The sequence below is a fragment of the Hyalella azteca genome, unplaced genomic scaffold (assembly GCF_000764305.2).
Source record: "Hyalella azteca isolate HAZT.00-mixed unplaced genomic scaffold, Hazt_2.0.2 contig1004, whole genome shotgun sequence".
Lineage (NCBI taxonomy): Eukaryota > Metazoa > Arthropoda > Malacostraca > Amphipoda > Hyalellidae > Hyalella > Hyalella azteca.
The window spans coordinates 139007-156488 of NW_025931337.1; the positions used below are offsets into that span (position 1 = coordinate 139007).

At 38.4% G+C, this 17482-nt stretch overlaps 1 protein-coding gene across 1 annotated transcript in view; it reads right to left on the reverse strand.

Annotated features, from left to right (window-relative positions):
* Window positions 1–12989, reverse strand: part of LOC108680528 (trithorax group protein osa) — a 30525-nt gene extending 17536 nt beyond the window's left edge. The window contains exons 1-3 of the mRNA XM_018169355.2: window positions 12163–12989; window positions 1887–2457; window positions 349–1305 (exon numbers count right to left, since the gene is read on the reverse strand). Coding sequence (XP_018024844.1) covers window positions 349–1305; window positions 1887–1983 — 1054 coding nt within the window. The 5' untranslated portion in view covers window positions 1984–2457; window positions 12163–12989. The remainder of the gene's footprint in view (window positions 1–348; window positions 1306–1886; window positions 2458–12162) is intronic.
* Between the last annotated feature and the right edge of the window lie 4493 nt (window positions 12990–17482).

The window sequence follows — 17482 nt, forward strand, 5'->3', positions numbered from 1 at the left end:
AACAAGATGAAGAAATGCAACGTTTTTTGTCGAGATAAAAAATACAAAATTGCTAGAACATTGTTGGTTAACGCTTTACTCGGTCTTATGATACAGAGCAAGAACCTAAAACCAGAGGACTTCAGCAGATATAAAATAAAAAAATAGATGAAACTAACTATAAAACTAAAGATTACTACATCGTTGGAATGACACAACAAAACTGTTCAACAGCTGACAACAAATAAAACTCGTTTCCTACACTTGTTGCAAGGAAACGAACGTAGACTCTTCTAAATTGACAGTTCAATGACGTGATTATGAGTAAGAAAAATAACGAGTACCGACTGAGCAATAAGCATAGCTCACCAGCAGAAGTGTTGCTGAGCGTAGACTGCTGGGAAGCGTCGTCCAGTAAAGGGTTGCCGTCAGGGCCAATAGGCGGAGGTGGCTGCTGCTGTGACAGCGCGTTATTGCCAGAAGATAAATTAGAAGGCGCGGAGGCATTGGAAAGTTCCATCTCATTAGGGCCTGGAGTGGATGTGGGGGGAGGCATGGCGTTGTTCTGGCCCCCGTGAGGAGCAGGAGCCCCGACCATCCCCACACCGGGGCTGCTCTCCCTCACACCGCCCCCTAATCCCGGGGGAAGACCTGGGCCATTAGGATACATTTGTGGCGGTCCACCGGCGGATGGCGGAGCCCCTGGAGGAGGTCCATAAACACCCATTTTTTGGTGCAGATGTTGCTTGAGGTAGTGAGGGGGAGTGTGGGGACGTGGAAGCCCAGCAGCTCCCCCACCAGGCTGTACTGGCTGACCAGGGTGCTGGTTCTTGCCACCCAAACCAGGGGAGCCAAGGACACTGGATGGGGGAGGTCCTTGTCCCATGCTTGGTCCCCAGGCCTGCTGGGCGCTGTAGTGGGGGTAGGGGCTGTACTGTGAGGGAGGGCCGTGGTTGCTGTGTGGAGGGCGCGGCGGGTACTGGTGGGAGGGAGGTATCGAGGAGGGTGGACCTTGAGGAGGCTGGGGACCGCCTGGAGGGAAGTTTTGAGGGAAAGGATGCATCGATGAGCCTTGAGGTCTCGCCCCTGGATATTGAAGTCCACCAGGTTGCTGGTACGCCCCTGGTTGAGGGTACGGTAGTCCAGCGGGGGACATATGGCCACCCATTTTTGAAGGGTAACCATGGGGAGGAGGGGCGTGAGGAGGGCCATTGGGAGGATAAGGAGGGGCGTGCATGGTGGGACTGTTACGAGCGTCGCCTACAGAAGAGGAATGACCAGGAGCAGAAGTAAGACCGCCGCTGCTGCTGCTGCACGAAGGCCCTCCTGTAAACCATGAATTGCTGTGAATCCTTCATTTGCAATAACTTCTTCCTCATGTCTACAATTCAAATTAATACCACTTTCTCTGCCTTATTTTATAAAATAACTGAACATCAGCAAAGCCTTCTTGACATCCATCATTGCACTTAGGTAACAAGCCTCATTGATTGATAATATGTTTTAAAGTGGTTTCTAATTTACTCAAGTCAAGACAGACTAGGGCTAGTAAAGTTCCCGCAAACAAGAAGCAAATAACGCAGTAGAACTGTCGTCAAGTTTTCTGGTAAAATTCTTTACATCACTTATTAAGAGCACCTAAGTTATGAAAACACTTTAAACTAAATTTACATTTATAGCATGGCACTCAAAACATTCCATACACAAAAACAATTCAAATTAAGTAACTATGCAATTATTAACTGCTACAACTCCCTCAGCTGCCATTATAATTCTCTTCATTCTTATTAATTATTACAAAAGGAATATTATGGTAAGAAAATAGCTCATTCTACAAGGATTTACCCCGTGCACATAATCTGAGCGTACACTGAGATGGCCAAGAAGGGCGCGAGTGCAGCACTCACCAACAGCGGGTGTGATGTGAGGAGAGTGATGAGGATGCAGAAGATGGTGATGTGATGAGGGAGCTGACTGTGGTGGTGGTGCAGGGGACACCCTCATGCCCGGTGGGGGAGGGTGAGGAGAAGAGGAAGATGCCGACACAGGAGTGGAGGCAGTGGAAGAAGATGGCACTAGAGAAGAGGCAGCGGACGATGGAGGAGGGGAAGCTGAATAATGTGGTGAAGCACCCCCGCTGCCGCCGCCGCTGCTGCTGCTCTGCTGTAGGTGATGCTGCTGCTGCTGCTGCTGTTGGGGATGAAGGTACCCAGGGTGGTACTGGGGAGGTCCTTGTGATGAGGGTGCTCCGTGTGGGGGGTAATAGTGTGGCTGCTGTGGGTAGTGGTGGACGGGAGTAGAAGGTGGCGATGAGCTTCCTCCCTTTGCAGACACAGTGGTTTTGGTAGAGGAGCCTGGGGTGGTGCTGGTAGTGTAGTGGTGGAGGTAAGGATGGTGGTGAAGAAGATGTGGTTGGTGATGATGGTATGGGGACGCAGCTGATCTTCTACTGCCGTCATGGCCAACTCCAGCCACCTCCTGGAAAACAAAGTCATGTTAATGGACAGATAATCGGATCGTTCTTTCTCTGCTAGCAACCGAGAATATTCTGTAAATAGTACCGTAAGTCAACGACAATTACAAAGCCATTGAACTAGCCAATAATATCGCAGAATGGCTAGAAATAAACAACCTAGCTTAGTTGACATGATGCTGAGAATTAATTTTAAGGTGAATAGTGAGAGCAAAGAAGTAAACAGTGAAAAAAATAATTGGATGTGAATGACAAATAAATTTCCTCAAATAGTAAAATGAATATGAATTATTGCCTACATAAAATTCACTTTCAAATAGATAAACTCTAAAGAAATTTTGTGTTCAATGCTGCTTGTAGCAAATTTTAGAAGATATGAAACTGTCAGCCAACAAAAGTATCGTAGCCGAAAAAAAACAATACGACCGTCAGACATTTTTAACCTCTCTAATTTTCATTGGTAACCAATTAATGGATCTTATTAATATAATATCGCGAATATTTTCAGTTCATTAGCCAAAACAAGAACCTCAATTTCTAACAAAAAAAAGTAAGTCATAAAGCATCGCGCACAGTTGTCGTACACCTGAAATATCACGAGGCGCCAGCAAACTATCAATGCTAAAGCTACCAGTCCGAAACGGAACTAAAGTTAGCGGCAGTCGCGCGCAAACTTTCAAAGTTTTGTTGAACTTTGTTCACGTCTCAAGCAAACTCGAGTAAGCAGAGGCACATTTGCCAAGCAGTGCGGGAATTTCGCGGCAAATTGGAATCAAGCTTGACCTCTAAAAACGGGGAAGAGGAAGGGAAGCTCGATTATATATATACAGTAAACACGTGCAGCAGCCACGATGCATGATAATACAGAGCTGTGCATGGTCTGGGTAATCTGAGAGTATTTAACAATGAGTAGGTACAATTTAACATGCAACACATCGTTACTATAAATTGGAATAACAAACTGTCTCAATAGACTGAACAGCGTTAGCGAAGTGCTGTCGTAATAATCGTGATTGGCTATAATCATCCTAAACTTGAATGTCATAGAAAAATATCCAATAGGTAGCGAAAAAGTTTCAACTGACAGTAGAAAGTCCAAAACAACAAAATTATAAATACCGGTACATGTTTGAAGTGAAATGATTGCGCAAGAATTTCGCAACAAAGGATAATGCGTGTAGTTGGACTATCTTTTTGTATACGAATTGGCGCTACTTGAACACTCGGTGCACAAGAAAAAATGACATTGTTTACAGAATCAGTTGCGGCAGCAACGGCACAGATGAAATGTGAACCAATATAGGAGAGAAGTCCCCGTAGACTTTTTGCCAGCACTAATTGACACCACGCATAAATTTAACTGACATGAACGTTCAGATGAATATGTCTTTCCTGTGTGAGCTGCTGAATAAAGAATGTACAAGAATACGTTGAACATAACATTTCATTATTTCGTGTAGAGAGAAATACATACTGTTGCCCTTCGGTCGTAAAAAATGTGAACGCGAAATGTACATAAACGAAAATATAAAATGAGAACTCCATTAATATAAAAATTCGACAGTATTTCGAGTTAATCTGTGTTAGAATGGGCCGCTCACAAGAATTTGTCAAAGCCAAAATCTTTCTTATCTAAAATGTTCGTCGTATATTTAGAGCAACAAAATACATAGAAACAATAAGCGAAATGTATCAATAGTCAAATTATACTGAATAAATGACGTCAAAAATCGAATGATCAAAGTCCGATCTAACCACGTAAATATTTACGTGCAATTTAATGGCAAGTATACACTCAAAAATGTTGCCATTAATTTCGAAACGTGAAAAATGTGCATTTTCTACTATAACGAAAAAAAAATCCTATTAGTGCATTTCGAACAAAAGTAATACCAAAGAAGATAGCTAACTATCTGGAAAAAAAAAGCTAGCAAGAACGCAAGTTATTCCATCGTCTCGCGCCAAGCGCTCACTAACGAGTAGCGACGCATGTGATTTGTGACACGACGATAAAAAAGTTAATAATTGAGCATACATCCCAAACAAACGTTCGAAGCTCGCCATGCGGCCGGCAAAAAAAAGCGCCAACAAAGAGCTATGAGACCTCCAGTGCCGATACCAAGATACGAGCGACTCCACTCGCACGCAGCCCTCCAACTTTACTCATGGCTCTGAACAAATGAGTACACTTATTTCTGACGTTTTTATTTCAAAAGAAGCAATGTAACTTTCTTTGAGGCTTTTCATGCGTGAGAAGTTGGCTACGGTACTGAGAAAGCTATTTCAATACTAATTAGTTTTGGCTAATGCAACCTGACTTGTAGTCAGGCAATTAATAACCAAATGACTTTACGACTTTACGTATATTAGCGTTTACACTTTATAGAGTGGTGTACTTACCACGTGTGTGATAAATTCATGTATTTTAAAAATACAAAAAGCCTAATTACGCGATGTTTATATATATATACGAATAATACATGGAAATAGTTTCAGAGGTTCTCTTACATTGTGGAACCCAACAGAAATTTTCTACGCTTATTTCCAAGCATTAAATGTAAAAAAAATATATTTTTTATATTACATATTTTTTAGGGCGGTATTTCTCAACAAGGTCAGTACCGAGGTCAGTTGAAGACAAACTATTGTTCAGAAGTTTAGACAAATAACAAAGACCGTCATGAGATAGGACAACCCAAGTTAAAGTTTAAACATTGATAAAACATTGCCTCAGACAAGAAAAAGCTGGCGTTTCGATCATTTCGAGCTTGACGATCATTAATAGACGTAAGAAGTTATACTTAATTCCACGAGGTCTATATGGATAGGTACGTCTATGTTAAGCTGTAGGCGTCTAATACACGAAACGCAATACATTATTGCCGCGGAATGTGAAGAAGCAGCAGCTGGTCTGCCCTCTTCCATCATTCAGGTCAACTGCAGCACCTGAATTACGGCGTCTTTGGCAAAAAAACTCCATCTTCAGACGCCTTGGCATAAAAATGACATGTAAGAGACATTCTTTTGCGCTCCTTTCGCTCTCGAGCTCGCCAGACGTGGCAGAAAATAAAGAAAAGACTGATAAAGCTGACACGAGCAAGGGAGGGAATGTAAGGGGAAGGGATGAGCGTTCGCTCCATATTGATCAAAGCGCACCGGAGTCCTCGTTGCCCCTCTGCCTGCACACACCCTCACTCTCAACCATCATCCCCTCCCCAGTATTTTTTCCCTCTCAATAGTAAAGAGAGTAAAGTGATTGCTCAACACCAGATAAAAGCAAGATCAAGGCGCGAAAGATCAATGACTTAACGCATTCACGATGCCGCCACTTCAAGAGATTAGATGCGCGATCAGATTTACTACTTTTTTTTAAATAAACAGATTCATTGTTACGTAGCGTAGGCATCGTACAAATTAACGCTACAATTCTCAAGAGAAGCCTTGCTGATAGCGAGATAACACTTATTCCGGTGATGATTACGATTTTTTTTAAACAAAGTTCAATTTATTCGATTTCAGCGCCGATTTAAATCTTCATTTTAGAATCATTATCAGTCTCGCAACTCTATTTTTAAATTAAACGTTACACATCATTTATATTGGACCTTGATTAACTTGTGGGACTAGTTGCTGCGAATGAAAGCGATTTTACAGAATAATTGCCAACCATCCTTAGGGCAAAGCTATACAGCAGACACACTAAACGCGTAGCCACAAACGTTATGACAGGAAGCCCGCCACTCGCGCCCTGCAAGTTGCGCTGCAGGCAACACCGACAACTGAGATAGTGTCATGAGTCACGCGCGTTGTGACGTCATCATAAACGCTGCACTCAAGAGAGCAACTGCAATCACCATACTATACATGTTCAAAGTAGAGGCGGATTTTACACTTGAAACTAGCACCGGTATTATTCAGGAAATTAAAAAACTGATGTACATCTAGACTTGAGGGTTCATTTAAGTTAAGCGCAGGTGGATTTGAGGTTTACGTAGCGAAATGCGTCGGGAGAACTGACTCGGATTCGATAACCTCGGGAACTTTGGATTTCTGGAATTAATATCGGGGCCCGTCAAAAGTCCGTATACTTGCAGTTGATACAGATAACGAGAGTGTTTCTTATTTGAACGGTCTTATGCAAAGTACTCCAAAAAATCAACTGATAAAAACCACTCTCATAGACTGGTTACGCGTCAAAAACATTCATAATTTTTTCATTAATAGCATAAGAGCTTCTCATGCAAAAAAAATAAAACATGAACAAAATCACGTTTCATGAGCTGCATCAATGTTCGCGCAACTAGGAACACAAAGAGAAAGTGTTTCACAGGCTGCATTACTCTCATGTTTTGGTGTATGCTCAGAGTAGTAGGAAGGCTGGCTTATCTCGGCCCTGATTAGACAACAGCTGAAGCCTGCCACAAACAGGCCACAATTACGGCGGCAGGGAACAGGTGCCTCGACTACAGCGACGCAATGAGGGGGACGCAAAAACATTTTTCCCGGTGAGCTGCGCGGCAACTTTCCCAAGTGAGATACAGAACGTTTTCCGTATCGTGGTTTTAGCGAAAAAATGATATGCTATGTAGTCAGAATAAAATCTACTCGAGATTTAGAAAGTACATCAAATCATAGAATAAGATGTTTTAATTTAATCCTAATTCATTCGACAACTACTACATCCATTCCTAAAGATGATATCTCGGCCCCGTCTTTCAAACATATACGCAGCTACGGTACTTGATAATTGCCTACGCTCACGTGTACGGAAATTCTATTATTCCTGCCGATATAAAGACACGATACTTGCCGCTCAGGTAACACGCGCAGAGACGCTAAAAGTTATCTATTATTCCGATTGCCCATCACTGTACCGACATCTGAACTGGCATTATAGATGATTAAAGCCAATAACTTTGAAAAATAAAGAATTTTATACAGTTCAGCCCATTTCAGTAAGTTTTTATTATGTAAAATGTCTATAACCACATGTAAATATAATTTTATTCCAAATAATGCACATTTGCAAACGTCAAACAAAGCAACATGACATTCGAGCGACAACTCCTAAAATATCTAACGTAAGGAAAGAGACAAATTTTTTCCCTTTTTTTATACATACAAACACCATGAAAATTCATCTGATCATCGTGATCGTATGATCAGCATCATAGTACAACGATAACTATAATGTTAGAGAAAAAACAAATAAAAAAAAGAACGTTTTCAAACGTTGGTACACCATCATAGAGATTACTGGAATGAAATCAGTAATAAAAATTAACTGCACAACGTGTAATAATAATATATAAACGCATTTAAAACTTGTGGCTTCCAGTGCATGGCAAAAGATATTGGCAGAACACGAACTGCACCCCAGATGCTGCAATTGAACCGTCAATTAATAAATACAGCTCTTCTGGTTTATTCAACTTTCCAGCGATGCAATGTTAGTTCAATAGCAAGTTTATCAAGAGTAACGAAACAAAATATTGCACGAAACAAAATATTGCACGAACGAACACTTTGTCACAGTTTCCATTCATTCAACCAATTGGAAAATGAAAACATTTTTTTTATACTTCAATAAGAATTTAAAACGTATCTCAACAAAAACGATCATTGTACCATTTCCAAGAAATTGTCAGGAAAAATTACGTTCTGTTGATCAAGCCCTCTTGTTTCAACACTCAGGAATCTATTATAAATGACAGATTAAATACCAGGCAAAGTCAAGGGACAAAATGGCAATTTTATAAGCTTAATACCGCAGTCATCAGCCTAAATTCTTATCAATTGCAAATTTGATTATTTTAAAATCAAGGGCTGCATACAATGAATGACAAGATTATATCACAGAAGATACATACCAAGTTCATAAATGAATTTTATGAACTGAACAAAACATAACATGCTTTTGCACAGCTGTGACATGCAAGCATCCTCAGGTTCAGATGGCCAGTGTTCAATGGAGCTTCACAAACACAAGTTCAGCAGCACAAGTAAACATGGTCATCAAGAAGTTCAATTTTTTTAACTTCTCAAGAGAATTTAAATGCAATACCACATCACCAGGAAATATAATCTATAATTTCATAGAAAAAAATTGAGATTTCCAGCACAAAAAAAGGCAAAACTCTGAAAAAATTGTCCACTAGTTTCTGACAAACTTGAAAATTTCTAATAAAAACTACGCTCATGACTAAGATATTGAAGTGTTGGGATCAAAGAAATAACAATGACAGTCAAGATATGAGTCTAGTTCCAATCAGAAAACAAAATAGATAATCAAAGCAAATTCTTTTCTCTAACATTCATGTAAGCTCAACACAATGCCAGAAGACAGCTTGGTACTTCATTAATCACACAGCAAATTACCCAGATAAATACAGCTGCCTGACAATTGCCAAACCTTACTTATGTAAAAACAAAACATGATAAAAAGCCCTGAAATATTGAGGTAGCACAACATTAAAAACTGAATGGAAGACAATCTACATGAAAAAAGAACTGAAGCACTTCAATTCCAATCTTAATTTTTCTGCCTATTTAACACTCAATCAAATCACCACAATGCTTTTCAAAGTTTTCCCAATAACCCTGATGACTTCGATTCATAGCTATTCAAGTCACATCAGTTGATAATACCTGTGTTGCTTTCAAATCTAACATAATAAATGCATACATTCATTTCGGGCTAATAATCCGCATGTGTTGGTTGCAGGAACTTCTAAAATTCAAAAAGTGCAACCTAAAGCAATATTTAGATCTCTTATCAAAAATAAAAAAACCCAAAGTAAGAAAAGTGTCAGGGTCCTTTTACAAATGACATAAGTCTTAGAAAGAAGTGCCAGAAAAACTAAGGTACCATAGCTAAAAAGTAACAATATTTAAACAATGCCAAAATTCAACTCAACTAGTCACTAATAAGAGTTTTTTGACTTATTTCTCTATTGCAAAATGATTTTGCATAATTTGGAAACCAACTGTAGCACCATAACTTCAATCTAAGTCAAAAATAAATGTTATCTTTTGTTTAAAATATACATGTGTTTCAGGCAACTTTATCATGGCTTCATTTAGCAAAATCTGTCAAATCCATATATAACAACATTATTACCTAACAAGAAGTGGAATTACTAATATAAGAACTTAAGAATGAACAGTACCTTTGATTTCAAAATTAATGCAATTTCAGATAATGTAATGCATGCTCACAATCTCAAAGACAAGAGAATGCATTCTATCAAAAACTTTCATATGTTTTTTTCAACAAGTCAAGTGTTTATTGCTAGCCCTGGTAGATCAATGTGTAGGCTTCAAAAAGAGTTTTTAATGTATTGGTGATGTGTTGAATACAGTTAATTTTAGATAATAAAAATCAAATCCCCAAGAAAATGCTGTGCTGTAAAATAAATGCTGTACAGTATTTTCCCTCAACATTGACAGAAATAGACAGCATATTTTTAAAGCTTCATTAAAATGTAAGCTATACTGGAATATGAGCTACATATGCTCAAAGAATTTTAGGTTTGGGTAGTAGTCAGTTGTTTCAACTAGTCAAAAATATTATATTCTAAGAATCTTGCATTCGTGTTGGTGATTCATTTTGGCCTGGGACTGCTACATCCAAAACAAATACTAAGGATTTAAATGTATAGGTTCCTTGTTTAAATATATATATATATATATATAATATATATAAAATTTAAGGAAATGCAAATTTGAACTTTAATATATGTAATTATGTATATACAGAATTTAGAAATGGGGCAGTCTAAATGTATCAGTAATTGTTCACACTTTTTTTAAATAGTACAAAAATTTTCAGTTTCTCAGTATTTCTACAGCCATGTTCAAAAAGTAATAATAATTATAACTCAAATAAAGTAGCTGCTGCAGCCACCTCTAGACCAAGTGAAAGAAATTAAAAGTTTTATCAACAACATCAGCCATGCACCCAAGATTTTTTTTAGCCAAAAAGTTCCATGTTCAGTGTTCACTTTACGTGATACCAAATACTGTGATACCAAAAACTCAATGGCCTACAGGAGGACTTTGGAATTGAACCTGTACAAAAAAGTCAATGGGTTTCATTTCTTCATTACTAGTCACATTTAAATGTTGCACATTACATTTCAAATATTTCCTAAGCATACCATAATATCCAGTTTTTTTTTTCATTTTATATAAGTCATGAATTTGTATTAAATTCTTCAACAGGCCATTCCGGCATAATTTCTCCCAATTTTTGTTGGATATTGCGATCTCTATTAAGAAAACTTCATATGTTGAAAAGACCATGCCAATTTTAATCCATTTCGTTTGCATTAAACACGGTGCGAATAACTATGTAATTGTGTGATTTAAGGAGGATTTGGTATCACTGCATACCCTTCCCATTTGATGGGCATCACCCAAAGCGTCGGCACATTCCCAAGCCGACAAACGTACGCAACGTCGAAGTGCGAGCCCCACAGCTCCCCGATTAACAAGGAGAGCGAAACGAATCGATTCCTTTACATTCCAATCATGAAAGTTCACCTAAAACAATTATAATGCTAAAAAATAATAATCCTAACAAGCAAAATTAAAATGTATTTCGTAAAAATCCCCTACAATTCGGATGCGAGTATTGCGATAAAAACGAATTCCCTAGAAAGTTGAAGTATGAAGCCGAACAGGCAGAAGGCAACAAAGCCCTAGACCACCTCACACTCACACCGCGTTGCCAAATGCAGCCAGTTGCCACGTCGTCATCGACTATCACTATGCAAAGTTTTAATTAACAAACGTTCACCGATCACGGCAAGATAAACGTTCAGTCGGCATCTGTGACCTTATCGCAAACGCCTAACTTCGAGGTAATCCTCGATCAACTCTCCGCACCCAAAAATTAAAAGAAAATTGCTATATATGCTTCACCAGTGGATCGACCACGGCGAATAACAAAGGCGTATCCCATCAAGTTCAGCAGGGGAGAAATCGTGGCATTAACAGAAACAAGATTTGGGCGAGTTTCAAGCATGACATTGTTTACATTGAAACACGTGCACTCGTCGACACCTCCGTGAACGACATAATTGACATGTACCTAATGCATATTGCATCAATCATGACTCAGCACTAACTTCTAATTCAACTGATAACTAAACGATATCGTTGAAATGGGCAGAACTTAACAGACGGAAATGATGTTACGCAACCCGAAATATGTAATAGCCGAATAGAAATAAAAAAAAATCAAAGAATAAATACATGTGGCAACGCTGGTGGCGCTCCACACCGCCTGCCCGCCCGCTTTGTTCAGCACTCCGTACGGGCCAGTCTACACCGCCTGGCCGCCACCACCCAAAGTCACCATGCAAAAACTGGGGTGGCTGATGCTGGTATCAGCTGATGAGCACCCTGACACTTGCACTTGTACGGCAAACATTCACATCCGAAACGTTTATCCAAGATTTAAACGAAAAAAAATTTATAAGTTAAACCTTGCATTCATAATGTCATTCGTTGCGCTCGGCACCGGCAAAGACCATAAATCTATGTCGCAACCGACGATCTCATTAAAAGCGAGTATAGTAAAACTGATAGACTTTCTTAACTCATCTATAAATAATAGAAAATTATCAAATACAGAATTATGATAGCTGCTAGCAAGCCAGAGTCCGCCATTTGCTAGAGCTGTGGAGGGATCGGAGAGGATTTACCTGACGATAGCCTGTAGACGACTCCAGGGCCAAAGTTTCGTAGCTGACGACTAAAAACTTCAGATAAACACTCGCATATATCTGTATTACATTCAAAATTCAATTTCAAGTTGTTTTAATACCAATAAACTGTTTAAGAACTGGTAAGAGAGAGAGCGAGAGGCAGCCGGTATCGACCAAGAGCACGGCAGACCTAGACACACCACCGGCCTCTTTTCAACACTAACATCACTCTTTCAATAAACTCATACTTTTTATATAACATCACTTGTGTCACACAACTTTACTCTTGTCGAGAAAACAACTGGATACTTAAACTGGAACCGTTGGAATCGACGCTTTTTCTACAGCTCATGATAGCTGAACGCGCACTGTACGGCGCACGGAGACTCATCCATGACCAGTTGTTCGCATAACTTCGCACTTTAGACGACTTTCAACGTCTATTTTCTTATTTATTTAAACTTACAACTACAAAGAAACACTTTAACACTCAGACTTTTAGCTTTGTACACCACAAAATTGCCGAAATAAGGCAATAACTATAGAAAATCTTGGAGCATACCGCGGTTGTACGTCGCTTCGCTGTCTGCCCAGTCTTTGGCGTTGAACAAGGCATGATGGCGCCTCGAAGAACGATTTTTTACACACTTTCTCACTTCATCTAGCGTGTTTCGTTTTTTCAACACTCATATTTTTTAGAAGCAACAATTATTAATCATTCAAGAATATAATTAAGCCACCATTCTGTCGAAAGATTCGTATAATTCACAATATAAGAGGATTCTTTCAACGCTTGGGAGCGTAGATGGCAGCACTGCGCAGTGGTGAAGGTGACTCTGAGCTGCCAGACGTAGGATAGAGCAGCTTATCTTCAGAAAAGTTCTCTGTGTTTTCTTATTTGAACAATCACTGCATATGAAATGCGTATAAACACAATTGCATGAGTAGCAAGAATGAAACCAATGATCACATTTAATGAAGCCCCTAGCGAATTGAATACAGAACGCAGTGATTAAGCACAATAGTACTAAAACGTTAGGAATTTATCTACGTACATGAAGCAAATTTTATTGATATTATTGTTTCGAATTCGAGCTATCTCGACTAACTTATTATCCTTAAGAGATCAGTATATATCAATTAATTAATGCACTGGAAATTATCAATACATTTGAGGTACACTTACTTCACCTGTTGTACTATGTATACTGCTATGGATGGAGATGTTTGCAATGAACGCATATGCTTTTCACAAACAATAATAATTATTTTTAAAGCATAAAAACTCCAGAAGTAATTCTTTGAGACTCAGTTACAACGGAAACGTTTACATAGGCAAATAGCGCACGCGCGTAAACCAAATATTCGTGCAATTTTCACTGTTTCAATTTTAAAAACTTCACATCAAATGCCAATAATATTCTCCTTACATCACTGCATTAAACATTTTTTACCCTGTGGCTTCTGGCTACCAAAGCATTCGTCACTTAGATTAGAGCAGGAACACTGGAGTAGAACTTGTGACTGGCAGCACTCGGACCACGCATTCCCGCGCATTTTTCTTAGTGCTTCATTCGACTTTTTTTGCGTTTTCTTACTGAGGCAATAATAGGCTGACGACTGAGTTATGACATGATAAAGCGATGCAGCTATCGTGGTGTAATTGTTCTCGGTTAGAGCGCTCAGAAGAAAAGAGAGAGAGAATATGACGCTACTTTAAAAAAAAAAAAAACAAGTAAAGACCACTGAAGGCATGACAATGATACAAAAAAGATAAGTTGAAAACGACTAACTTCCTCCCCTGCTGGCTGCTCGGTATTCAATGCGTAAATGATTAGTTTTAATATCTATCCAGGGCATTTACAGAGTGGTTGACAATTTATGTGTTGGATCAATTTAACAAATCATCTCTGAGCTGCCTCTAAGAATTTGTTGTGGTTATTTTCCCTGTTCAAACAAAAATGGTGACGAATAATAACTGTCGATGCAATCTACCTTCCTTTCTACTTATGTTAAAAATTCGTGTTCCGCAAAGAGTTCTTGATTCCCTTAAAAACAGTTTTGCAATAAACAAAGTATTTTTGAGTCAGTGCTAATTCTTTTATCTTTGACGACACGTCACAGTTAAATTTCTTCTTTTACATTTCAAGAATTTAATTTAAAAGTTTACCTTGATTCCTAGTGGATTAATAACCGTTGTGGGTTTGATGCCTACAAGTCGGTCCTAGTTTGTGGTTCTCAATATTTGTTTTTTTTTATTGTTCTTATTCGTCATAAGAAATTGATCTAGAGTATTGGTAAAAAATAATATTATTCATTTTTTATCGAATTAGAAGCACCAGTAACAACAATAAAGATCTTCAAAAACTCAAGGCTCTGTTTCAAATAAACAGGTAGTATGTGTCATTGTAAAATATGACCAATGAATAGGGAAACAAATGGATGAATATTCAAATATTATTCCAGATAATGGATGTTAAATTAAGGAATGCCAGTTTAAGTGTTGAATTTACGTCCAACGACTGCACACCCCGAATTAACATATTATATTCTTTTTCCATTAATATAGAGCAAGAAAAAAATACTTTATTTCAAACTTGATTATCTTAAATCTATATCACTCCAGAATCCCTTATCGTAGTCATGATAAAAATAGAAATGATGTACATATTGGCATATATCAATATCGAAGAGCAATCAGGAGCAAAAGCTTCTTCACGCGGAGCACAAATTTACTAGTTGCCTCACAAATTTCAGTTCCGAACTGCATTCAGAATTTGAGTAGAAAAAATTGAACACGGTCAAGTAGAATCTCATCAAACAATACCAAAGAAAACAATTCATTTCCGGCTAATCGGAAAATATTTCGACAAGTTTACATTTTGAACACTTTCATAAAGAAGATTCAATGAGTAAGGGTTAAAAATACAGATTGCCTTTTGAATGTAATTTCAAAGGATTTCTACAGAAATGCACAATGATATAAGTTATTTTATAAGCTCGTTTCATCGCTCATTTCAATTCTCGCCTAGAGTTGACAATGAGTCAACGTAGAAACATCAATGGAAAAAACCTATTATTTTAGAAGCTAATATTTAAGCATGGTTCGATTGCGTCGTGTAAAGAAATGCACAATAGCGGTAATAGCTGTTTCAGCGTTTATTAGGCCGTAGGCCTGTCGCCGATTCTTAACATCGCAGAACTTTCACAGCATTTTGCGGTCTCGAACTCGCAACTCACTGCTACAATTCTGCTTTTGCACCGCCCGGCCTCCTTGCCGATTCTGACCAGAACTGGCGCACAGAGCTGGGATCGAACCCGCGCCTCTCTGCGCCAATCTTGGTACCCTGAACTGTAACCACGGGGCCATGCTTTTGCTCAGCATTCCAAAAAAGCAACTGCTTGATGCTCAGCAGAAAGAACTTAGTACTCACGCAAATTGAACAAGAAATTATGTGATTATGTACTGGCTCGTTATGCGTCTTAATTTCATGAGCGTCTCATTTCTAATTGTGCTCTTAAATCTTTTTCTCTTAATTTATACAGCGTTTTAATCTACTTTTTTTCGTGATTGAAGTTTCAACTTTTCCGTCATGTATTGATTCATATATGTTACCCGCTTGCGACCGACCGCTCTCTAAGAATTTACCTAAATAAAATAATAACTGCAAAATAAGTAAATGACAAAATGATTCATACGACTACAATTAACACGCATCGCCTCGCAGGGAGAGCGCGCTATAGACGTGATGATGTATGCAAGGCTGCGTGTCAGCAACAAGTGGTTATTCTAAAACCGCTCCGCTTCGATCGCGACAGCTATAGACCACCTGAGGTTACGTGGTGCACTGCCGGTGAACATCAGTAGCTTAGAATGGAACATTGACATAGATTTACGTTCAGAAAACCAGAAACGATCAATTTACGTCAATTGTTCTCAACATTTTAAATGGAAATTACGTCGTAGACAATTATACTGTTCATTAAAATTATCTAGGTATAATAAATTACATGCACTGCGTGATTAAAAGAACATTAATTTCTTCAGGAATCCATTTATTACCAGGGAGACAAAAATGTCATTGTAAAAGTAACATACATGAATAGGTAACCATAAAATTACAGATAATCTTTCTTTGCTCCTATGTACGTCACACTATAAATTTTTGTCAATTTTCTTAATTAAAGTCTCAAAATTATATATAGAATTATCCCTCGTGATGCCTGTGTTGCAGGTGATGCATGTCATTTCACAAGCAGTGCATGCATGCGGGAATTTGAAATCATCTGTAACACAAAACAATCGTGAAAATATCTTAAGTATTAACAAATCGTTAGCTAAGGTGTAAGCTTGGGAAACTATCGATATAAGTATAGGCAAAAACAACAAATCTTGAGTAAAAAAGCTCGATTACAAACAAACCCAATTTTTTGTTCGCGCATAAAATTGCCGCATCGCTGTGTTTAGCCATTGCTCCTCCTACTGTTCTTTGTTGAAGATAATGCTAGGAAGTTGATTAGTTTTGAAAACATAGCAGAGACTTCGAAACAACTCCAAATTGTAAAAACTCAAACTTCAATTTTGCCAACAAATTTCAAATCATCACATTAGAAAAAATTATTGCTAGAGCTTAACATTAACGTGAATACATTTTTATCTTACCATCATGCGAACGACAATCAAACATATATTTCACTGTGCACGATTGTATTCACTGCACAGTGTAAAATGTATTCACTGCACAGAGAAATATATGCCGTGATTTTTACCAGCTTTCTCCAACGAAGCGTTCACCTACCAAAATTGACGTTCTGCATTCAGGCACTTTGGCATAATACCTGCTGATGTTTTCAATTTAACAAGAGGTTTAATAATAAAGCACTAGAAGCTCACGCTACAATGAAACCCGAAGCCAACTCTATTGATAAGAGCACTCGAATCCTTTGTCAAACTAAATAAGTCGCGAGCAAACATCCAATTATAGTGAACTGGATCTATCGGGAGCTTGTTTAAAGAGTGAGCACGTTGATTAAAAGTGCAGCGCATAATCAGGTAGGATAGTGCACTTGGGGAGGTTGGGACATAAATAGGCAGAAATATCGACAGATATTTGAGATGATGATCTTTTAAGTTTTTTAACTAAGTTCTTCTGTTTAATTATGGTACCTATTCTCATGTCATCATCAGCGAAGGAAAATTACTCAACTGATCCTTACAAAATTAATCAATTAATCATTTTATTGACTTTTCGGACAGCTCTGAATTCGTATTCAGTTCTTTAACTGTGAAAAATCGATATTGATGAAGAAGATACAA